The sequence below is a fragment of the Chrysoperla carnea genome, chromosome 4, assembly GCF_905475395.1.
Source record: "Chrysoperla carnea chromosome 4, inChrCarn1.1, whole genome shotgun sequence".
NCBI classification, from domain to species: Eukaryota; Metazoa; Arthropoda; class Insecta; order Neuroptera; family Chrysopidae; genus Chrysoperla; species Chrysoperla carnea.
Window position 1 is genome coordinate 27,640,937 of NC_058340.1, and position 26,294 is coordinate 27,667,230.

The 26,294-nt window shown below is 29.0% G+C and overlaps 2 protein-coding genes across 2 annotated transcripts in view; one reads left to right on the forward strand and one right to left on the reverse strand.

The window, feature by feature from the left end:
• The window catches only part of LOC123298643 (neurobeachin), an 865,329-nt gene that overhangs the window by 336,731 nt on the left and 502,304 nt on the right, over nucleotides 1-26,294 (forward strand). The window lies entirely within an intron of this gene.
• On the reverse strand, nucleotides 5,990-6,605 carry LOC123297611 (dynactin subunit 5-like). The gene has a single exon (XM_044879353.1). It carries the CDS (start codon nucleotides 6,530-6,532, stop codon nucleotides 5,990-5,992), a length of 543 nt encoding a protein of 180 aa, XP_044735288.1. The 5' UTR covers nucleotides 6,533-6,605.

Sequence of the window (26,294 nt, forward strand, 5' to 3'; positions counted from 1 at the left end):
ATCATCGGTTCATAATCTTTTCAAAAACGAAACGAAAATGTTCAGCTGGATGACCAAATGAAAAAATCATTTTTTGATTAGCGCTTAGATCTTAAAAATATACTCGGATAGGTTTATTGATTGATCTTCAATTGTTTTAATAGTTTTAAATGGTAAGTTCAAGATTAATTCAAGGCCGTTTAATTTTTTTAATGAAAAAATTGGAATCGAAATTTTACTTCTATGTGCAAAGTGAAGGTAATGTATTTGTAATTTTGGGAAACCCAATTTTATCACTCTTAAATCCTTTTTGATTTTTTCGTATGTAATTCCTTCGCATAAGTCAAAATTAGTTTATAGTTGATATCAAGGATTTTAAGATTTCACTGGAAACATCCATTTTGACTATTTTTTAAATATACGATGATGGCATGTTGTGAAAATCAAACTTTTCTCGTTATAAACAATTCCGACCTTGTTTACATATTATTTAAGTTTTGCATGTTGTGAATAAAATCTATTATGCACGAGCGTCAACGGTCGTGATTATATGAAAGTAATTTTCTTACAACTACATAAATAAATGTTCACTTTTAAGTGCCTAATAGAATCTTCACGTTACATAAAATTTTCTTAGCAATTTTCACTACCATAAAATAAAAACTATTTTCATTTATTGCTTTCCATTTGTGTACCTGCTAAATTTCTTTTCACCATATGTGAATTGTCCCAATAAACCAAAATGATGTTTTTAACAATGTACTACAAACCCAGTACATTAAGTAAAGTTTATATTGTCCGAACGTTTTGCAATCGTGCATGTCGGAATTCCTATGGCAGATGCCTTCGATACTAACTCTTTCTATTGTAGTGATTTGGTAACACAGTTCATAATAATCAATACCAGCTTGTGAGCTCTATCTGATTTTCATTTCTACGTGGTAAATTATGCTTTAGCCCATATTAACTCCAACTCCAATTGGCTCGATTTTGTGTTTTTTGAATCATGACTACCCTAAAAAAATTTTATGCAAAAGAGGATATAATAATTTTCCCGATTTTTTGAAATTTTCTTCAAGGGATACTTGAAAAATGGAGGCATGTTTCAAAAAGTCGAAAAATTGGGTTTTTGACGCATAAAAAAGAATTGGTTGTAAATATCTTGTAAAATTCTTTACGAAAAGCCATTATTTCCATTATTTATTAACCTAAAAAATTCAAAGATATGCAAATCTAATTGATTTTGTGATTGATCGACAAGTTTCGGACGTAACGATTTAAGAAATTGGTCCGGCATATCTCTCTTCGGTACATGATTCTAGAGGATATCTTTGAAAATATTTCCCCAATTACCAAAGGTACCATTTTTAATTTTTTTAGTCAAAATAATAATAATAAATGATTTTAATCGAAATTGAAGACAAAATAACTTTTCCAAATTCCCCATTTTAATACTGCAATTTATTCCTCTACAAGATATTTTATCGAATGTCTTATAAAGTATTAAGTCAAAGTTATACTCAGTACGGGTGATTTATTTCAACGAGTTTCAACTTTTACTCGGTATAATATACAACAATGGTTATTTTTATGTAACGAATGATTTTCACTCAGTGTGTTATGTGCTGCACATATTACAGAAATAAAAGTCACCAAAGTGTTGTTATAACACCAGTACAATGGTAGTTTCAATGTAAATTATGAGAATTTTCCTTGATTTCCATAGAGAGTTTAACTGTTATTTTAGTATTAAGGAAGGTGAAAATAAATGAAACTGTAGCATTGGGAAATCAAAGTGTTTTCTCACACACCATTTTTAACTGTTGATAATGAACTTTTGAACCCCATGTTGACTGTAAGTACAAATTACATCACAACATAAATTACATCATCTATGTTTGGTCAATAACACCAACATGATATTGTTTTTCATCAAAATTTTCAACAAAGATTTTTTTTTCATTTCGTTTGAACGTAAAATGTAGAATGTTTATAAAAATGTAAAAATAAAACACCAAATATTGAGTGAAAAATGCATGAGAAGCTCAGCATGTAGCTTTTTCCTTAAAAACTTTATTATAACCATGGTGCTTATTCTTTAGAAACGTAAATATGGCTTTCTTCAATATAACAAATGCACTGGAAAGTTTGCGGCCGCCTTTTGGTTCATTTTGAAAGTGTTTAAACTTTGAAGTTTTGAAATTACAAATATAATATTTTAGTTAAATAGCTTGTTTTGTTGTGCAGAAAGTTTATGATTCAATGCATGAATTCTCCATGTATATAAATTTAATCTATCAATAAAATTATTAGCTTGGAGATACTGTACGAAGAGATTAAAAATACAGTGTGAACCTGAGAAAAACATGCAACAATCATTCTTAGATCGAAGTCAATTTCAATAAAATTATTCAATTGGATGTCAATTTCAACGTACTTTACAGCGCTATTAAAATCTTTTTAATTCCAACGAACAGGCGTTAAATCTTCTTGATGTGGAAAAAGGCTTGCGCTAAAATTGCCACTCATGTGATCTGTGAGTGAACTTGTTAATCATGAAGAAATTTACATATGTTTATGTTATTGACAAGTAAAATTTACAAAATTTAATAAACCCTCGGGAAATTTTTTTGGGTATGAAAATCTAAACTCGTACTTGAAATCAATCTTCGAACACTCCCCATTAAATTTCCTATTGTCTAAAGCTTTTTCTAAACTGAACCGATTTTGAAGATCACCGCCAATTTTTTAGTTTTTTCGGATACGGATCCCTAAGCTTGTACTTCAAACATAGCTAAGAACACATTCCATTTAATTACCTCTCAAACCAAACAAGAAAATCAAAATTGGTTTATCCGTTTAGGCGCTACGATGCCACAGACAGACATATAGCCAGACACACACACATAGCGATCAAACTTATAACACCCCTATTTTTAGTTCGGGGGTTAAAGAGCTTTTACGTTTCAAAATATAGGGAAAAATTCAGGGCTATCAACAAATTATTGTACTTCTAACTGCAAGATTTGTCATGTCATTGATAAAAATTATGACTTTTAGTAGATAAGGACGAGAAATACCTTCTATTATAGAAAAACGACACTCAAATTGTTTTTTTTTATATTAAGGACGTTCCTTCGGAAGGAGAAAAAATCCCGTTTTGTTTTCTTAGAAAAATCTTTGAATCATGTATATGCATTCTTATTAATTCCCTTTATAAGTAGGTAAAAAGGCTGTTAAAAGCTAATTTTCTTCAGAATAATTTGAAAAATATTCATTAGTTAATAGCATCACAAATATTTTACTATAAAAAAAATTTTAGCAAGCGGCATTCGTTTTTCCATAAAATACATTTAATGTCATGAAATTGCATCCATTTGTGTGTTATTTCTTCAATAAATGATTTTCTCTAAATCTTCAGGCATCAATATTTCAAAAACCATGTTATATATCGTAAAATTTTACTCTTAATTTTAGTTTAATTTTCCCAAGTTCATCATGATAGTTCACTTTTTGAGAAACTACTTTAAGAAATCATGTTTCTCCTCTGTTTAAAAACATTTGATAGTATCCCACGTTCTTGAGTGGAACTATTTGTTTGCTTCACTCTGTATAACTTGTCAAAGTAAATTATAAATTCAAATTGATTGGCTGTCTCAAACAACGGACAAGACTTGGGTTTATATAACTTGGTTACTAATAACTAATATCGAAGAAGTAACACTTGATAGTATGTAATAAGTAGTTCAACACATACACTTTCATAGGAATGTGTGTTATATTTGTTCCTAACAGAATATAGCTAGACGAGTAAAGTCTATCTATTATCATATTTACCCACCATTATCATCGATGTGCTTGCTGTTAATTGCCTTTGATGGAAACGTCTCATTAAATTCAAATTTGATTTTATAATATAAATGAAATATGTATATTATGTTACAACCCTACTGTAAGCTATGCAATAATAATGTTATTGCAACTATATTTATTATATATCACATCCTATAGAATTTGTTACAGGCTGTACCAAGAAACAAATTCAGTCCCACTTTTAAGTCTCATTCACTCAAAATTTACATGTTAATTTTCAAAACTTATACCTTCCTAAAATTTTCTCATATTATGCTAAATGTAGGTAGCTTTTTGAACAATGGAAGACATTGAAAACAAGGAAAATTTGAAACGGCGTTGAATTGAAATTAATTCAGGTTCTCGGCTAGAAGTATGTGAAAAAAGACCGAGGATTACGTATGAACAGTAATGCTATTTCACGTGGTTTGACTTAAAACTAAAATTTTGCACGAAATTTTCGTTTGATTATTTAAAAACATTTTTATCTTCAAAATATCATTGGTTGCATTATTCTTAACACCAGTCAAGAAACCCAGTTATAAATCGAAATTATTTTTTTACCCTTAATTTCTATTAATGTAACCCACCCCTGGAAACCAATGAATATGTAAAACAACCGTTTGGCGGGAGGTTAGATAAAAACTTGCGTGGTAGGAATTTTACTTGGTGTGACGTTATTAAAAACGCTAGATAAACCATCTCTTAGCTGAAAAATCCGATACGAACAAACTGTGCTATAAATATGCAAATAATAGAAATCTTATATTTTTCATTATTAACATACGAAGTTTATAATAATCAAACACCTTTGGGAACTTTGTAAAGAAGGGTAGGTACGCTCGACTTTTATTACGAAACACTCTGTTTAATGAATATTATAGCCAATAGCACTAATATGAAGTTAATAAATAATATGATTGGTACTTACCTAGATCTTATCATCAAAACCAATAGCATTGAATCTATTAAACATGTGATGGAAACAATTTATAATTAAGTACTAAGTACTTTAGAACTACTATAAATTAATGCTGTTATTTAATTGCATTGTTTTTGTGATCATATAAAAGGAAATTGATAAAATGTATTTTATTGATCAATAATTTTAAAGCTTATATGATAACATTTTGTTTTGGTTTATCAGTTTTATTATATTGGGTGGATAATGCCGCATTCGTATAACTAGGATGGCGGATTCAGCAACAAAATCTTGTATTCTAAACAAAATTAATGTAAACAAACAGTTGACTGAGTTAACTGTTGAAATACCATGAATACAGTGTTGATTACTCTATCACATTACACATACAAACATGTCACACATACATAACTGAAATACCCATAAAATACATAATTATACAATTTGCGTCTAATTTTCGCCCTCACGAGTATTTATGACTGTGATATTTACGAAAAAATGTTTCAAACAAAAGTGGTTTATTTTTTTATAATGAATATTTTTACATTTAAACTTTTGTTCTATCTCTAACGGTTTACAAGATTTGGTTCTACGGACTCAAGACCCAGTTGATCTGAGGTGCTCATTTACAAACTTGACCTCACTTTTTACATCCTGAGCATGCTATTCAGCTTGATATCTCTTTTCGTTTTTGAGTTATCGTGTTGACAGACAGACGAACAAACAGACGGACAGACAACCGAAAATGGACCAATTAGGTGATTTGGTTTCAAACTTGGGAATAAACTTAGTGTACCTTGATATATTTCATATATACATGGTATAAAAACAGAATAAACTCTTTAAAATTTGGTCCATACGATTCTAGCCTAAAATTACTGTTAGCATAACGAATAGCGAGCTACTTACGTTGCGATGTTTCAGTTAATCAAAAATGGAATGAATTGTAGAAAAAGTTGTTTTGTAAATATTCCACAACCGTTGATTGATTTGGAGTTGATATAAACTACTCATTTTAGAAAAAAAAGAACATTTAAGAAAATTCTCTTTATAAAAAAACAATGTCTTTATAAAAAAAATGTTTCATATTAAAGTAATCCACGTTACGTTTCTCACTTCGATCTTCATCTTCCACGCGAAAGAAAAGGTTAAATACTCGAAAAACACTTAATAACCTTAAACAATCTTTCAGCGTTTTAAGTTATACCTAATCCACTACTTATTTTCTAATTTTGATCAATCTGCATTTACGTCACTTTTAGCAGCTGTAAAATGTTCATAATAATTTTTAGTAAATTCAATCATAGAATCTACCATACATTCTGACAATTCTCCAACACATTTTGCAGGTGAACCTTCGTATCGCATATATGGTTGCACAGTTGTTTCAGGTGCTAAGACAGTATTATCAGCTATCATAGAACAATTCTTAAGGATACATCGTTGACCAATAATCACATTATTTCCAATATACACATACGAACCGACAAAAGCACCATTTACTATTGAATCCGCTCCAATGTAAACATGACAGCCAATTTGTAATTGAAACATTCCCAGTCCACGTAACACAGAATTTCTACCGATAATACAGTATCGACCGGTTACAATATTTGTTATATCGCCACGAATTATAACATCGTCATGAACGATTACTTTACCACTTAGTATAATATTTTGTGAACCACATAAAACAGTTTGTCGGGATATCTTGTTTCCTGAAACAGTTTCTACGTATTCATTTTTATTAAAATGCATATCAGGTATTTCTATCTCCATTGTTTTCGCAGGTAAATCGAGCTTTTTTTCAAGTATCACACTTTTTTTTTTTTTAAACTAATTAAAACATACATCAAATATTTAATATAAAATGTTGTAAATTGAAATTAATTTCTTCAACGTATGAACGTAATATCAGTTAATAATTTCACTTGCAAACATTTTTCATTAAAAAAATTATTTTTTTTAACGGATTTGACATTTGTTTTAAATGTATGATTTCAAGGGTTCCGTTTAAGAAATGTTTACTTGATTATTTGTATAAAAAAAACATTAGATAAGTTGGGACAAAAAATCTGAAAAGTTTTTTAGATACATTTTTCATTTTGTCTTTCGTATTGTTTTTTGGCATATTTTTTTGAGGCATTAATCGTAAAGTTTTTGTAGCCAATAGAATCTAGTAGTAAATTTTGCTATAGGTGTTCATAGAATCACCTAATTAGTCCATTTCCGGATGCCCGTCCGTCCGTCCGACTGTGGACACGATAACTCAAAAACGAAAAAAGATATCGAGCTGAAATTTTTACAGCGTACCCAGGACGTAAAAAGTGAGGTCGAGTTCGTAAATGAGCATCATAGGTCAATTGGGTCTTGGGTCCGTAGGATCCATTTTGTAAACCGTTAGAGATAGAACAAAAGTTTAAATGTTAAAAATGTTCCTTATCAAAAAATAAACAATGTGTTAGTTTTTGTGAATTGAAAGTATGAAAATCGATAAATATATTACTGCCTCCTGAATCACTGTACACCACACTCAACCGAACATACACAACAATGGTTTCCATATACATGAAAAACATTTGTAAAATGACATATTAAATATTATATTTTTTTTAAATTTTACAAATGATATTTGTTGATTACTTGTTGTTGGATGTGTATGATTTCAACTGACAGTGAGTAAAAACAAGTACTCTTGGTTTTATTTCACAATATACGGGGTGGCTATGAAAATACAGATTATAATTATAAAATTTGAGTACGCCACTCTTTTTTATTAAATTTAATATGTTTCTAGATTGAATAATCAAAGAATATTTTTGAAAATATCTTATTGCATTATATTGTGTTAACTTTAAAAGGTTTTATTTAAAATTAAATTTACTTTTCTAGGGGAATTTTATATTTAACAACTTGTATTACAAAAATAACCGAAGTTTTAATGTTAACAATTATTTTTATTTTCGGAAAATCTCTCGCCAATCTGTTTTTTGAGAAAAAAAGTACGAGCATCCGGTATTTATTATTTAATATATACAAAGATATATTAATGTGTTTTTGTTTTACAGCATTTTCAAAATCGCACTCTTCTCTGTCCCATACTATATATCATATCTTGTCATGTAGAGAATATATGCTACACATATTATATGCCGGATGAAACAACTTTTTCATGAAAATAATATACACGCTATAATAATTTACTACCACTATTTTTGTTTGAAACTGTTCATCTGTTCTATTTTCCAGTTCTAACACATATTATATGTTTTGTTTGTATGTGTGTATGTTTGTAACAACAGTCGTGTGATGGGTTTGTTGGTAATAACAACTGACAACGTCACAACGACGACAACACAAGGAGGAGGTTGGCAATAATAGTATTATAATATATAGGATGATAGGAATCTACGAGCGAGGAATATTTTACACACAGTTCGTGAAATACCGTTAGTGCTTGTCTGCAAACATGTTCTTTTGAAAGTGGTCGAAATTGTGTTGAAATTTTTCGCACCAAAAAATTGAATTTCTTGACTCAAGAAATGTTTTCTCAATTTAAAGAAAATATTATCTGGAGTTTTGGATGAATACTTACATTGGATCTCAGGCTATTTTCATGCTGATCAAAGTACTAGCCTAGATAATTGGATTTTAAAATTTATTCGACAATGTTAATAATCCTGCGACAATCCTCGACTTTTGTAAATAAGTTACACAGTCATTTTTTCATATATAACTTGGACTTGGTTGACCAACCTTGTCTTGATGAATAGCTGGCTAACTCGTATGCATATATTTAGTTTTTGTCATCTCTTCGATGGTTTTTTATGGGCTATTTTGCTGCCGTAATTAAAATCGCTATATTTGATCAGAACAGAAACTGTGATATGATATTGCTTTCAATATTTAACGAAAACTATGCCAGTCTTCATGTCTATAACGACTATTTTACGACTGTACGAATACTGCCGTTTCATAACGACAACGTCGTCAACAGTTACAATTGCACACAAGTTGGGTGTATATTCTGTATATTTCTATGAACAGGAAGCCAGACATAGAAACGGACGTTGGATGAAATGAGCATTATATCGAAGGTCTATTCTATACATATATAATATATATAAATACATTTATATACTTACGTACTCTATGCTACAACTATAAGGGATGATTACCTCGAAGTTTGCTTACTCAGCTTTATTTCATTTTGCTTGTTGTCTGATTGAAATATTATATTTACAACCAATGCTTACAAAAGTGTGGTTTGTGGTTTTAAATGTGGGCTGTATCAATTTTGATTTATGAATATTAAATTTAATAAAAGAAAATGTTGGGTTTGTCACAAGTTCTACTCGTTCTGATTTGTCCTGATTACACTTCACATAGAATCTGAAGTCATCCATTATAGTCTGTCTACGTCACGTTAAAATTAGCTATCGATTTATATTTACAATACACGACACACACAAAATTTATTATAATATCACACTTTATTTTAGTAAAAGTAAAATTGCTGAAATTTTTGAAATAACGTTGTTAATTTTTTTCTAAAGAACAACTTTTACTTTTAAACTCTTGTACTGTCTCTTACGGTTTCCAAGATGGGTTCTACGGACCCAAGTTCCAGTTAACCTAAGCTGCTCATTTACGAACTCAAACCGACTTTTTACGTCCCGAACACGCTATTAAAAGTTCAGTTCGATAACTTTGTACGTTTTTGAGTTATCGTACTGACAGACAGATAAGCGGACGGGCGGACAAACTAAAAAATGCTTTTTAGGGGTAATTTTATGAACACCTATACCAAAATTATGTTTGTATCTTCAATAGTTCTAAGCTTGAAAAACTTGGGACTATAATTAGTGTATCTTTCTATATGTTTCAAATATACAGGGTATAACAATTATTTTAACGTTTTATATAATTATTTAGCAAAATTTCTTGTTGTCAAAAATTATTACATTAACCTTTGGGACTATTGGGACTAGAATTAGTAAACCGTGATTCGTATTTCATATATACAGAGCATAAAAATTTAACTCAAAATAGAGAGTTCTTACGATATAAAAAATTTATAACTTAGATAATAAAATATAGATGAAAAACACAAGTATATGCATATACCTTTTTCATTCGTTCTATATCTCATGATTTTCAGAAGTATTAATAAAAAGTTGATTATTTACATTGAAGCTAATATATTAAATTTTCAAATTCATCAAAAGTATTCACTAAAAGAAGGAAAAATCACTTTTTAAATTATAAAACAGACAATTATGGTTCTATTGAAAACTAATATTTTTTTTTTTTCATTTCAGGTGAGTGTTCAATAGCATCATAGAGTTCAAAGATGTACTACGGTAACTGATGACTGTAATAACCGGGTGAAGTAAAACAACGTTTATAACTAATTTATGTCAAATAATCAAGTTTCTTTGCATTTTAAAATTATGACGGCAAAATTCTTACATAGTTGAGCAATATAGTACCATCAAGTTTTCCTGAAAATCATACCCGGGAAAATCTCTCAGAACACATCATCATTTGATACTTTTCGGAATTTTACAGAAATGGCCGCTTTAGTTTTGGAGGCAAAAAATATTTTGACTTTAAAATATGAAGTGAAAATCGAATGTAAAATGTTTAATTTTATTTAGAAAAATAGAATTGTATTTAGAAAACTATTTCAAGCCTCTGATTGGCAGTTTTCGTTCTTTTCAGTTCTTTATTTCTTAACAGTTCTTTTGTAAACTTTTAATTTGCAAATGTCCAAAAATTGAAAAAGAAGCTTATATTAAAAATTAATAATAATTTTTGTCACAATTGGAACTTCAAAATCAGGTACTCCTTATAAATTTCGTAGGGTAAAATTCAAGCAAATACATTTCCGAAGTAACAATGAAGCAAAATTAAAATTTTTTATTAATGTGATTTCCTTGCAATGAAAATTAACCTGTTGATGCATAATGACATTAGAATTTCTAGCAATCTAGTTATTCATAGAAAAATAAATTGCAATTTAAAATAAAAATCTGTCTCGTTTATATTTGTTATTAATTTAGACAGCCAGTAAAGGTTTATGTTTTTTTAGAAAAGTCAGCATTTTTTACTGGTATGTATATTATACATGAGAAGAAACCCTTTTAGAAAAGTTGAACAACATATTATGCTACATCTTACTTAATATTTTCTTTTGAATAATAAATATGCTTTTAACGTCTCAGTAGATATATGAAAGTTTCTTATATGTAAAACTAAATATTTTACAGAATAATAAATAAGGATGTGTAGATAATAGTTACAAATACAGAAAAAAAATAAAAATGCTGATTCAAATCAAGAACATTGTTGTTTCATAATCGAAGTATTTTTATTTGAAATATTTTTATGGTTGTATTTAGTCACATGATAGCTTAAATCGTCCTAGCGTCTGTGTAAAATTGTTGATCAAATCAATGATGTCCTAATGGAATTTGTTTTGAAACATTTTGATGAGCAAGCCGGAACAAAGTACTTGTGTCGGATCTAAATCGACAAATTCTTGATTCGATAATAACCAAATTCATAAAAGTGAAGCAAATTGACAAAGCAGACGAATTTTGTTTTTAAATCAACTTTGAATACTCAAGCAACTCTGAAGTTGATGCTGGCATAAATTCTAACTTTTTTGATCTGCAATAGAGGAACTGTTCATTGGATATTTTTCTATCTCTGATCAAAATTAGTCCCAGCCTTAGTCAAATAATAGAGAATTCGTGGCCACCGATATGCAACTGACGAAAAATGTCTTCTATGGCGCTTGACAATTTTTGCCTTTTTCTGTATCTAGCTAACGACTGAAAGCTTACGACTTTTGAAAAAATGTTTCAAAAAATATAGTAAGTTTTTTTTGTGAGGATCAAATTTCTAATTTAAAGTGTTATTCTATCTCTTACCTTTTATGATCTAAATTGACTATTGAAACAACCCGGAGAACTAGGTCCAATCTGATGTCAAAACATGATGTTCTCCATCAAACTTTGTTTAAGTTATTTTTTTATGAACTTGATTTGATTTTGGGATTGGCAAAATGAGCTATTAACCATAATAATTTTCAAACTTTAATTTCCGGAAATATTTTTACGCTGGAGTGTAAATATGAAATATTTGTTTATATATTCAATTTGATTTTTATACCATGTATATATGAAATATACATAGTATATTAAGTTTAGTCCCAAGTTTGTAACGCTTAAAAATAATGATGCTACGAAAAAAATTTTGTGTTATGTGATAAAGAAATCAACACAGACTATGCATGGTATTTCAACAATTAACTGAGTCAATTGTTTGTTTTCACTTGTTTTATACTATGTTTCTAACTATGATTTATTTTTTCACATGAAATGATGAGCATTCTTTAAAATAAATTCCTTCCCAGAATATTTACTCAATGTTAATCAGTTTTTTCGTAGAATATTCTATATTTATAAATATAAATATGGGTAATTGTTTTCTTGGAATTAATATATTGGTTTGATGCTCTATTGATTGTAAAGAATGCTATCGACATTGCTATGCTATCGACATTTCTATTTGAAGAATGGTACAAACACTGTCGTCAAATATTAAACAGTAACAGATCGTTAAACATTTTATATTGTCAGATATTTTCAAATTGCGGAATCGATTTTTTACTCTTCGAACATTGCAAATGGTGTGTTTGAATTTTGAATGCCTTCGGATATATAAATTTAATCAAGTGTTATACTACACTATTTGCGATTTTACGCAATACATAAGTACAGACTGATTGAGTACATTTAGTATCATATCAGGCGACTGATTTTAATTTATTAGCGTCGATTGTTCACCTGTACTGTCTTCAGTTATTATTAATGTCTCAGTTGTAAATTTCAAAAATTCGACTTAGATTTTAAGAATCATTTTTAATTCAAGTAAATTAAATCAATAAGTAAAAAATACTGAAAAAACTTGCAAATAACTTTTTTTCAGAAAGCTTAACAAACTAACATTAATTTTCCCCACAAATGTTGTTCGTTTTTTAAGACTAACTTTGTAATTTATAGATTCCCTCTATACCTTACTGCTATCGGAAATGGAATTATTAATATATCCTTGCAAGTAATATATTAATAATTCCATTATAAAATTAGGTAAATTCTTGCATTCAGTTACGGCATTATTTATTCAGTTTTCAAATAAATCTTTCCAACGAAAGTTGTTAATATTTAATAATACTCCTAATACAGTGGTAAATGAACTGTTCCTCCATCGCTTTTCAACTTTGAACATATATTTCAATTTTTCATGGCCTTGTAGATCCTAGCTAAATTTAGTACCACTGTCCATTGCTACCCAATGAATCAAATAAAGATCGATCTACATATTTTAGTGATCCAACTTCAATTTTAGTTCAATTCAGAAATCTATTCTATTTTGTATAGATATATCTGAAATAATGTACTGAGATGTCGGACTATCTAACACTTTCTCGAATATTTGGAACGAATGCCTTGCTCTTGAGTTTATTTACGCAACAAAACATTAATTCTAATATCTTTTTTCACGACTCTGTACTGAGATTTTGTACTGAATGATTTTCGATTGGAGACTTCCCTGTTAACTAATACATATAGTATGAATAACTTACCGAAACTCAAACTTTTACATGCAAAACTTACAGAACCGGTCACAACACACTTGGAGCACAATGAAATCATAGGAGTATATAAAGTGAATAGAAGTATGCACATATAGAAGAAATTAGTCATGGAAATAAATTTTGTTGCTTAAGGCTTTGAAGCAGATTAGTCAGGTGTGCGTCAGCATATAATACCATTGACAATCCTAATTTTTTGCGTGTTTTAATTATGTTTAACAATTTTTACGTTTACGGTGGGGTGTTCTAATTCACAGAGTTCAAAACCTTTTGATTGCAATAGAAATTTAAATTTTAAAATGGCTTTGGTTGTAGACGAATATAAGTGAAATTTCTATCAGCTTGTATAAAATGTATCCTTAAGATACGGAACAATGTCTAGTAAGACAAACAGTTTCAATTTAATAGTTTCTTTTAGCATCAACTTAAATGTATATATATTTCTTGATCGTTGAAGTTGAAAGAAAACCACAATACATAAAGAAATTTGATGTATCATTAAAACGTGTACAGTATACTCAAATTATTGTGGTTTTCTTTTGAGTCATATTTCGTCCCTTTTCAGCCTAACAAATGTTTATTAGTTTTATTTCAATTTGTACAAAGGATGTGAATTAATATCTAATGCAATTTGATTACAGTACGTATATGATGCAGGAAGTTCGAAAAAATTGCTAACTGTAAATGTGAAGGGTATTATTCTTTTGTTTTCGTTGTGTAGTTTGTATAACTCATTACTTGACTATAAAGTATGCATATGGGTTATATGTATGTACCGTGCAATAAAACAAAACTTTTTTTACAATAATGTAGGTTTACAATCACCTTAAATTAAATAATTTACTTTATAATACACGATCTATACTTTATGTAATGATGTATGTTCTAATAACGAAGAACATAACATTATATTATTACTCTGATAACACTCAATCGTAACCAACATGAACAATACAAAATGATACACAGCTAATATTATTACTTATTATGGATATTGAATTATTGATTTCATAACATAAATTAGACGAATATTATTACATAGAAGACGAAGTTTATAGCCACACACCGAGTCAAGTAGATTATACCACATGTACTCCAGTGGACGGATTGGACGAGATGACGATTATTGGTTCACTACTTAACCATTCCCATTTCCTTATTCACACATCCAGTCATCCCACATCCATTTATATAATGTCACTTTAAATTGTTATTATTGTGGTCTAATTCCCATATATATGTGAGAAATTGTATTTGATGGCCATGTTATAACTTGGTGTAGGATATTATCAAACGTTGCTATGGAGTTGTTCTGTTCTTGAAATCCATTGAGAAGATTATAGTTTCTGTAAATCAGCTTTGTGACAAAGGGTTTCTCATATCAGATCTAGAGACATAAATGTGAGTTCAATAAAGAAGTATCATTTTTTTCGTTTTACCAAAGCTCTAAACACCTTGTAGCTAAGGTGATTGTTTCCCTACAGCATTTAAAAAAAGTTTTGGTTTATTGCACGATACATATATATAAATCAAATACATGCTTTGTAATCAAGCAATGAGTTATTTTTAGCTTTACAATACCACACGACTACAAAAATATATAAAATATTGTTTGCTTATAAAAGTGTTGCTTATAAATTTGATAATATAGATATCGCTCTTCAATCATTAATACTCTAACGTTAGTCGTCTCTGTTCATCAAATGATGGATCTTCGATGAGCTCATAATTAAATTAAAATTTTGTTTATATATCATCGACAACCTTATATTTTTATGGTATTATTATAAACTACAAGATTGTCCACATATTTTAGATATCTTAGATAATTTAAAAGCATAATCTATATGATTCATCATTTTTTCAGCCAACTTTGAACGATAAAATAATAAGACAAAGATCTAGGAATTTTTTGTGATTTTTTTAAACTTTGTTAATCAAAAAATGTATTTATAAAGTATTATTGAAATCCCTAATATTATTCAATCCTTGCATATCTCCTTAATTTTGAAAATAAAAATGTGACTTTTTCCACTTGCTTATGCGCTTTAGCCCCACCCGGGTTTTCGAAGAATAAAGTGAACACTAAAATGGTACATTTTTATTAATAAACAAAATTTTTACATTTCATTCAAATTTCGTGTAAGTCATATAAGTCAAAGTCTCTCGTACACGGTACTTTAAATAAATTTTGTAATCTTAGCATATTATACCACATAAGATACATATCACTATTGCTCTGAATTTCAATCAGCTACCGAGTATGATGTGGCTGGTAAATAATTATATTTTCCCCGTATTTCAATTCAAGCTAGGTATGATCTACAAAATTGTGTTAACTGATTCTTGGAAAAGAACGAGCTTACGTTAAAGATATTGAAATTTGTAGTGGATTTTTACCAAAAGGTTCTCAAACAATTTATATCTCCTATATTTTAACAGGATTTTCATTGGTAGGAATTTAGGAATACAGTTGAAATGAATTATTTTCTTAATTGCATTCAATGTTTCTTGTTCAACATAATTAAAATAAAATTAAAGAAACGTAATTTAAGAATGATTTGTGAATGCAAAAAAGCATAAAGAACACAAATGACTATCTAATTTCTCTTGATCCCTTTTTTCTAATTAATATTGTTTAAGCCTTTTGGGCAACATTTATTTATAAAATTTATAGTATGTATAAAATATAAATTTGAGAGAATTACATTATTTATTTTTCACTCTGGAACTCAATTACAAACTCATTTTTATCTTATGCAATTATTTTAAATATCTACCTCGCTTTTTGTTCAAACATTTTATAATATTTATACAACACATTTTCCCATACATATAAGTATGGATACTATACAACATTTTGGCATTGACCAATGAGGGTTAATATATTATACTTATAAATTTTGTTTTGTACACTTCTAGAATGTTAAAATTACAATTTATTTTTTAACATATCATAGGACGTTAAGTATCATTTGTTACGTTACATATTATTTTTGTGAACAGTTTAGTCCAAGAGTTGGTTGCTCAATTTTTACGATGGTTGGACTTGTATTAAATATTTATGTAAAACGGCATTTTACTCAAGTTTTCACGGTTTTAATAATTTGGTTGAAAGTTTAGACCGGACATTGGCAAGTTATTTTAAGTCGAAGTCACCATTATTATAACTTTATTGTGTGCCATAAACTTTATTGTGTGTCTCTTTATCAAAGTCCGCATTGTTTGTACAGGAGGAAGCGGGTATACGATTCTTCTATCTATCTCAGTTTCTCTAATAGTAATGAGATAGATAGAACAAAAATGTTGTCTCTCTGTCTTACCAGGTTGACACTGGTTAGGTTGTTACTGTCTTACTCTTATTTTAAATAAGGAGTCCGAGGGACTTCAGGTTATTTAAACCTTTTGCTCCCGATGGTGCTTATCCAAAAAGACCCTAAAAATTGGTTACTTTTAATTATTTTATGTATTTTTATAAATAATCAATAACAAGTGAAATTTACAAAAAAACCCCGACAAATGCGATTTATTCCTTGTAAACAAATTTTTGCAAACTTAGCTTTAAAATGTTCTCAATCAAGTCGGTTCGACTGTTTAGGGGCTACAATGACACTGAGAAACATACAGACGCACAGATAAACACTTTAAACTTATAACACTCCTTAAATCATTATTAAAGTGATGGTCAAGTACATCAGATAAGATGAAAAGGATACTTTAAGGCTATCATTGTTTGGGACAAATTTTTGGAAATATTTTAATTAAAATTGAAATATTTGAGTTGACTTTGTTCTTTAATTATTATTTTTAATTACCTAATTATTTTACCATTTCACTTTTCGAAATGAATTGAGTTATGTTTATTTGACCATTCATTTCCATAGTAATTATTTATATGTTAAAATTATGTGTCATGCCTTTTCTAAATTGAATCGATTTTGAAAATAATCCCCAATTTATTAGTTTTTTCGGGTACGTAACCCTAAGCTCGCTCTTAAAACGTAGCTTATTGTTAAAGGTGAAACCAAAAAAATGAAAATCGGTTCATCGCTTTAGGCACTAAGCTCCATTTAAAAAACCCATAAAAAGTTATTTGTAATGTAGGTATACCTAGGCCCTAAAATTTACGATGCCATAAATAGAATATTTAATGTTTACGGGTTTGGTATTTATGTAAATATAAAAACTGCTCTCTTTATGAAGAGTTCATAAAATACTGCTTCGTTAATTTTGTGTACATTTTTGTTTGCATTCTCAACGAGGATTTTATATTACCGATAGTCATGGTTGAGATTATTAAAATGCTTTTATTATCAGAAAAAGTTTATTTAAATATTTTTCAATAAGCTTCCTTATAATCTCATTAAATTTTTCTCCTTGTGAGATTTTTTCTCTTTATATTGAAAATATATTGAAAAATAACTGAAGTATTTATATTTTTCATAATACATTTTTGTATTTATTTTTGTTTCCAAGAAAAAGTTTTCTACTTTAGAGACAAAGTCATGATGTTGTGATGATGATTATTGTTACTGAAAGGCTGAAACAACTGTAAGTTTTATAGTACAGACTGTGTATGTTTATATATTCAATAATCACACTAAAAATCATACAAATGAATACTATATTTCTTCATTCTGGAGATGTAGCATAACCATAATTTTGAAATAGCTCTTCTATCGTCCCAAATATTTACTTATTGATGAAAAATCTTTATTTATTTATAATTAAGGTAATTAAATCAATATTGAATATCTTGCAAAATAATTTTTAAGCTCAGCTTACGCATTCATAGTTGTAGTCTAGCTGATAACCAAGCCACACTTGCACTTGGTAACATATCCGAAAAAAATGTTGATGAGCAGCCACTGAGGTTGGAGGAAGACAAGCTAACTGCACTTGTTTTTTCGATCTCAGAAACAGTATCTCTTAAGGAAGAAAGTATAGGAGCATTTTATATTTACTTATTTGACCTATAATTTTTGTCTGAACTAATGTTATGATAAAACCTTTCGTTTCTCTGATAATCGTGAAAACCACGTTCTTGTGACCTTTTATCCCAAATAAATTTATTTCAAAAAATCAGATCGATTAAGACTTTTTAGATTTCATTTGTTTTGGTGTTTTGAACAATTCTATCAACTTTGAGCTCCTATTTGATCGGATAATTAATGTCAAGTGCATTGGATAAGTAGAATGGTATACTTATACACAATCTGTATTTTACATGAGAAGTTATATATGCGATGGTGTATGTTACAAAAGCGTATGAAATGAAGCCGCCGCACGTTCGTCTCGTTGTTGATGATGATGTTTGTAGTGAAAAATGAGAGGACTTCTTCAAATAATAAGAAAAGAGGTGGCACTTGAGACCTATGCACAAGCAGTTCTTGTTGCCGACAACAACAACAACCATCTTTTTTATTCAACCATCCATCCATTGCATCTCCTTCTTTCTATCCAATGAAAAAAAGTATAACTAAAAGCTCCAAGCAATATAAGGTATAATAAGTGAGTGAGCAAGTGAAGTCACAATATTTACTATGCAACGTGTATATGTTGATTCTGCACTTCAATCTTGACAGAAATATGAACCTGCTAATTATACAGAAACGATTATATACAGTACAGAAAATATATATAATATAAAGAAAAAGAAAATATATAGAATTCAGAAAATAACCAAGGTGGAAATAGTATTAGGTTTAGGAAGAATTTTATATCTATCGTCATGATGAGATTTCTAGGTAGGCTTCACGTTAGATTATTTTTAAGAACCTAGTATTTCTATTGTTGGATTGAAGGAGACAGATACACTCCTAAAAACTTACACACCGTTCAGAACTTGTATAAGTATTCTTTACACCCCAACAGGCACATGATAAGATTGAAGAAAAGTCTTCGTACACGGTAAGGAATGTATGGTTTCGTTACAATGTTGGTATGGTATATAGAAACAGATACTATCGTATCTGAAATATTTAATGTTCCTATTCCATCAAATTAGTACACAGTTGGCGTTCAGACCTATACGGACATACTGATATCCACAAAAAATTTCATAACGTGTAGCGGGATACTATTATTCACGACGCCCGGGAAATTTTTGATTGTACTCAAGCCCCTTGAATGTGAGACATAATAAATTTTCACCCCGTTTTGTTGAATGTTGGAAATACTATTTTCCATTTGTTATTTGATTATTCCTATTAGAATAAGAAAAAAGTGGATTTGCAACCCATTTGCTTGTGACCATAACCAAAAATCTTTTACACTTTTACACAGTTTTCAAAAATTGTAAGAGGTTACACGCATTTATTCATAAAGTTACGTTGTTTCCAAGAACCAAAATAATCTTAATCAACACTTCGCATTTTTTAAACTTTCTATTCAACACTAAAAAATTTATTTTTCATATGTCTGTCTATCTTACGATATAAACACTCAAACAGTCATGCCATGGATGAGTGTTTATTTATTTTTCCATATTTTACTAATTTTAGATTGCAGTCGTAATGTGACGAAAAAACCACAACAACAACAAAAAATCATAATAGTCTGAAGTACTAAACATTATTGATTTACTTTTTTGGATTAAATAGCCTGCTGTATACATCCTGTATATATTCTTAATTCAAAAAACAACAAATATCCTGTTTCCTATCGCATGTATTCGTTTACTCTTTACATACAAGCTAATAGCTTTTTAAAATTTTAAAATATAATATCGGAAGAGTGTATCAATTTTTAATCAGGATAAAATAAGTTTTACCTTATAAATAAATAATTTAATAACAATATCAAGAATTTTTAAACAAATCTACTTACAGAATATGAAATATAGATATAAGATTTCCTTAAACAAAGCTTTAAATTGGTATTAATCTTTGAAATAGCCAGTGAATTTTCAACATGAATTTTGTATCTCTGAAGTAAAAATTATGTTGAAACATGATTTTCAACACATTTTAAAAGTTAATTGGATTTGATATGGCTTCCTCCCTGGCGAAGATAAAATTTCACAATGATTTCTCTTTAAACTGTTATATTTAGAAACTCAGATTTTTCTGAGTACACACTTTTATAAGTTTTCACTCTTATAAAAGTCTTCACAACATGGTTTCACACCCTTGTAAAAATCTTCACAATATTAATAAATTAACAAAAGTTTCTGGGACACCCTGTGCATTTTCCAATTATGCACCAACAGAATTAGAGTTATATATACGTTTGTATTTCAATACTTTGATGTTGGTAATCTTTTATTAATCAATTAAATTCTTAAATTTCGTTTTTTTTATGTGTTTATAAAAGAACATTTGTGTAAAACTTATTACATAGTTAAAAATGATGATTGGAAAACTTTGCACAAAGTGAACTTACCAATAAAGGGAAAACGTAATTTTCATTTATTCATAACAAATTCATTTTATCTTTGAGAAATCAACATTGTGAGTTTCTATTTAATTTGTTTGTATGATGAAACCAGAATTCTAATGAAAAAATTCAATTGGTTGAATCTGATTTGTTCAATATCAAAATTTTAATAGAACTGTTTGTAATTATTTCAAGAAATAATTCATTGTGATTTTGAATTGAATTAATTCTAGAAAGGAAGATCGGAACAAAACTTTGACCTGCAATATTATTTAAAAAAGTGTTATCCAAATAAATTAAAGATTTACGTATTTCCGTTGAGTTATCAGTTACCAAAAACGGAAGTATAGACGTAATATACGCCATCTGAATAAAAGATTCATTATTCTGCTGGTGTTTTTACTACAATTAATACATTTACATGGTGCATTGTTTTTTTTAAATTTTGTCTAACATTTCTCGAAACTGGCACAGGATGTATTTAACACAACAATTTATGATAATTACTAAGAGCATTACCAACATACAAAAAATACGGAATTCTTGCTTTCAAATGATAATTATGAAAATGTTTGTTTGTTAAAAAGGCATAATAGCTTTTTACCTCTATGTACTAAACATAAAAATACTTAAAATGAGCTCTTGAACAGACTTTCCTCTTACTTATACGTGCTTCCCTTTTATATATACATTAGTAGATTATCTTAAGGTATGATTCCTATGCTGCGTCTGACTCATAGTATACGCTCTCATGAAATCAAATGTAACCGTTGTCTATTATGCGTCACTGTGTCTGGTGCGGCTGCAACTGGAAGGAATCGTGCGGCTATACCTCCCCTATGGCTTCCAAAGTAGGGGTAATAGTGTACTGATATCTGTATGAAAAATCGGTTTTAATATCATCCTTTATAAGATATATAACATAATTAAATTGTGTGACGTTTAGCCTAAAAAATTTCCCAATATTTTTGTCTTCCTTCAGTAAATGCTGATTGATAAGTTTCGCTAAGAAACCGTAATTTTTCATTGTTTTATATAAGGTATGGATTTCAGCATTCCCTTCAAGCATTAATAGGTGCAATAGAATATCGCGATCACTCATTTTACTTCACTTTATTTTTTAACAGTCAAGATGACAGTAGTAGTGCGCGTCATACGCTTGCGTCAGCCGCAGAATAGGAAACAGTCAAGTATGCATCAGAAGCACCATAGGAATCATACTTTTAGTCAGGCAATAATAACAACTAAAGTACAACATTTTGTTCTAGTGAATCTGATAATATTTAAGTATCTAAGTAATTTTCATAGATTAACATGTTTATCTTATACCTACTTCAACTTAAGTCTGTGGTTGTTACTATTAAGAAAATTTTAAAGACGTTAAGCAGTCAATATGGAAATATATTGTACATTGTCGTCATAAACAACGCACTAATATAAGAGCATGCTTTTTTGAACTTTATTTGAAGATTTTACTACCTTTAATCCTAAAATAGAATCAACAATAGACTAGATGATTAAAAGGGTGAGCTATATCTTTTTGGACAGTTCCATCAGACGTTTTAATGAACTGTTTTGTTGTAAATTTAAGACCAATAGAAGCCGGTTATGGTAGTTTTACTAAAATCTACCGGTTGTGAGGTGGTAAAATGATTTTTCCGATAAATATTTTTTAGTTTTGCTTGTATACCGAGGTATAAAAAATGCTTAAGACCTTATTTCGTGAACACTTCCACAATATACCACAAAAACCTACGTACACCTACATTGTTTGTTCATTTAGAATAATTTTATATATTTATTACAAAAAACTGCAGGATGGGCTTTTAACGAGAGGGAGGTTGAATAAATTTATAAAGAAAAAAAATTAAGAAAATAAAAATGAATAGAAAGTGTACACTTTTTTTAAGTGTTGAAACGTGAGAAATTCATAACGAAACTTGTTACAATATATGCGTAATATTACGTTTAAAATCATTATTTCAACTCATTTACATTACAAGTGTGTGTTTTCATAAACAGATTTTAAAATTTATTCACAAGAATAATATGATATTTTTCAAACAAGATGGAAAAACCAGTTGTAGAATTAATGGTACCTAGTTTTAAACATAGTTTATGTACATTTATTAACTAGTTTTAAATAGTTTATGTCCAGATTCAAAAATAAAACGTTTTTCATGTAAATCCGGAACGATACTAGATTCACGTTTCTAGATCCGATACGATAGTTGACCCATGCTCACGATTTATAAGGCGTAAAATATTTATTCTTTTCTCTCTTTCATCTGCAAAATCATTCAATGGACAAGTAAAACAGGCTACCATCTGGCTGCGTTAACTATGTACTACTAGTTAACATATGCAGTGTTCTTATTTATCAATTATAGTATAAGGTAATAGATTTTAATGACATACAAATTTGATTAAAAAAACAAGTGAAAACAAACAATTGACTGAATTAATTGTTGAAATACCATGTCAAGACAGTATAGATTACGGAATCGTTTTATTTTTCACGTCGTGTAAGTAATGACAGATAGCTACTGTCATGTAAGTAATGAATGATAGCTACACACATGACTGATATTCTCAAATAATACATACCATATAATTTGCCCGCTTACGGTTGAACAGTGATTTTTACGAAAAATATTTGAAACAAAAATATTTGAAACAAAAGGAACATTTTTTACATTTAAACTTTTGTTCTATCATTATCGGTTTACAAGATGAATCCTGTAAACATTATGATTTTATGTACACCTATACCAAAATTTTGTTCTTAGAATCAATATTTTTAAGCGTTCCAAACTTGGGACTTAACTTAATGTACCTTGATATATTTCATATATAACATGGAGTTAAAATATCTATGATTTGCTCAAAAACAACCAATACTATACTTACTCTATTTTTGACCGATTTTCTATTTCTAATATGTGAAATAACATCGGACATGGCACAAAAGAGAAGTGGCAATATCAAATTTAATAAGATCAACATAAAGTATGCGTAGATCAACATAAAGCATGGAGATGTTTATAATTCAAGTGAGCATTAGCTAGCTGCATAAATTATGTCAATAAATAATTCGTATATTTAAAAAAAATTTTAATTTTGTCCTTTTTTCATATATTTTAATATATTTTATTTTATATCATTAATGTGTATAAGTTATTCTGCAATAGGCTTTGTCAACGTCTTCGTTCAAGAAAACATCTTAACGAAATGACAAAATAATTTTAAGTAGAAGATTATTGTTTAGTAATGGTATGGTTAAAAAGTCTCTAGGAATTCCCTAAGTCCGTTATAATTTTTTTTTTCAATTTTTTTTAGTTTTTAAGGAAATCATTGTTTAATTGATTCGGTTTGTGTAATAAGATATAAACACCGGGTTTTAATTTTGCCCATTTAATCTAGTGAAATTATTGGTAATGGTACAAAAAACTTGATAAATGATAATTAATAATTTCAAAGAATGTCAATTTATTATTTCTTTATTAATAAACATTGTCAGTACATTTAATTAATGTTGAATGTTAGAGGTGTTTCATAGAAACTAGTATAAACAGTAAATATTATCTGGTTGAATTAACTAGCTGAAACTCGTTGATAATCTAATGGTAGTCAAGCTTATTTTTGTTCTAGTTTTAATGTTAATCTTAAAAGTGGTATTAAAAAGTAAATAAACAAAGAATAATCCAAATGAATACACTAAAAACATGTTGTTGTTGTTTTATCATTTTACTCATCGACAGTAGAGTATAAAAGCGCATTTTTCCTGCTTTACCATTTACATGAGCTCAGAAAGAGTCCAAAAGGACCAAAGATAGCATAGTTAAAATGCCTGAAAATATTGTCTTTTTTAACTAAAGAAAAAATTTCTTTGTTCTGTTTATAAAATTCAGATATTTGATGTGGTCCTTAGAGATGATATCTAGTAGAATTTAAACAGAATTGAATAAAATAGAGCCTCTTAATTGAGAGACAGCGTGCATAAGCTCCTCAAGAAAATTATGTCAAATAATTTTAACTTCAAATTATGCTCATAGCAACAAATCAAAACTATTTACAGTATTGTATGTATTTTATTTGAAAACTCCGTTAATGAGATATCAAGTTAGTTTTCATATCAGAGAAAATTAAAATAGTTTACGTAAATATTAAAGTTTTAATTACCAACATGAAAGAATATTGTATATTATATATTTAATGATTATTTTCTATGAAGTTATTTATATTATAAAAATCCAAATAAATATTACTCGATGCTTTTAAGTTAACGATATATCTATCATAAACGTTGATCTAATTAAAATAAATACTGGTCGTTTTTGCAAAGCCATAACATAATCTCTTGATAAATAAGTCCAATTTGAGAAAGTATTAAATATTAAGATGGAAACACGTTTGTGTGCCTCTTTTAGGCGATTTTATCGCAGAAGGGGTAGGAAACTTCTTAAATATAGACTGAACTGAAGGGAAATGTGCAGGTGAAACGCATGGATAACATGTTGCTTGGTAATCTTAGTGAAAAAAAGTGGTCAACCTTGGAATCTAACGGAAAGGGCCTGAATGTTTTTACACACCTTTATTTTGATTATACAAACGTTGTCTTAAAAGTCACATATGGTCACGTTTGCGCTTCCTCACACATTCATGGTCAAAGGTCGAAAAAATCAGTTATTTGTATAATATCTCGTTTTCTTCGCTTTCAACCGTATCATACATTTATTAGTTGTAGAGGACAAAATTCTCTACAAATTTTGTCTGAAACATTTTTTTGTACGTTGAACCGTTTTTAAAATAGAGGTCGAAGAAGATGCAGCGATAAACTTAGCGTTTTAAACTATGTTGTATTTAAAAACAACAATATTTGAAATTTGTTAGACAGTATATTATTTCCATACAAACAACTCATACGATTGTGTCAACTTCGCCACTCAACCCCGTACGGTAATATCACATTCGTGGCCCCATTCGCCATATTTGCTCTCGCGACGAAGTTGAGACAACCTCATATCGATGGATATTAACAATTTTTTTTCAGGTAGGTACTTCTAAAATTGTCATGTTTTTATTTATGCCAATGAAATTATTCAATGCTAGCGTCTATCAAAAACTTATTTCAGTGTTTGGGACACTCTATTACCCAGTTTTTCTAGTAGATGTCCCACAGTGCATAAGTAAATCAGGCATACAGTCATTATACCATGTATATATGAAATATACATAGTATTATAAGTTTAGTCCCAAGTTTGTAACGCCTAAAAATATTGATGCTACAAAAAAAAAATTGGTATAGGTGTTCATAAAATCACCTAATTAATCCATTTCCGATTGTCCGGCCGTCCGTCCGTCCGTCTGTGGTCACGATTACTCAAAAACGAAAAGAGATATCAAGCTGAAATTTTTACAATGTGCTTAGGACGTAAAAAGTGAGGTCAAGTTCGTAAATGAGCAACATGGGTCACTTGGGTCATGGGTCCGTAGTAC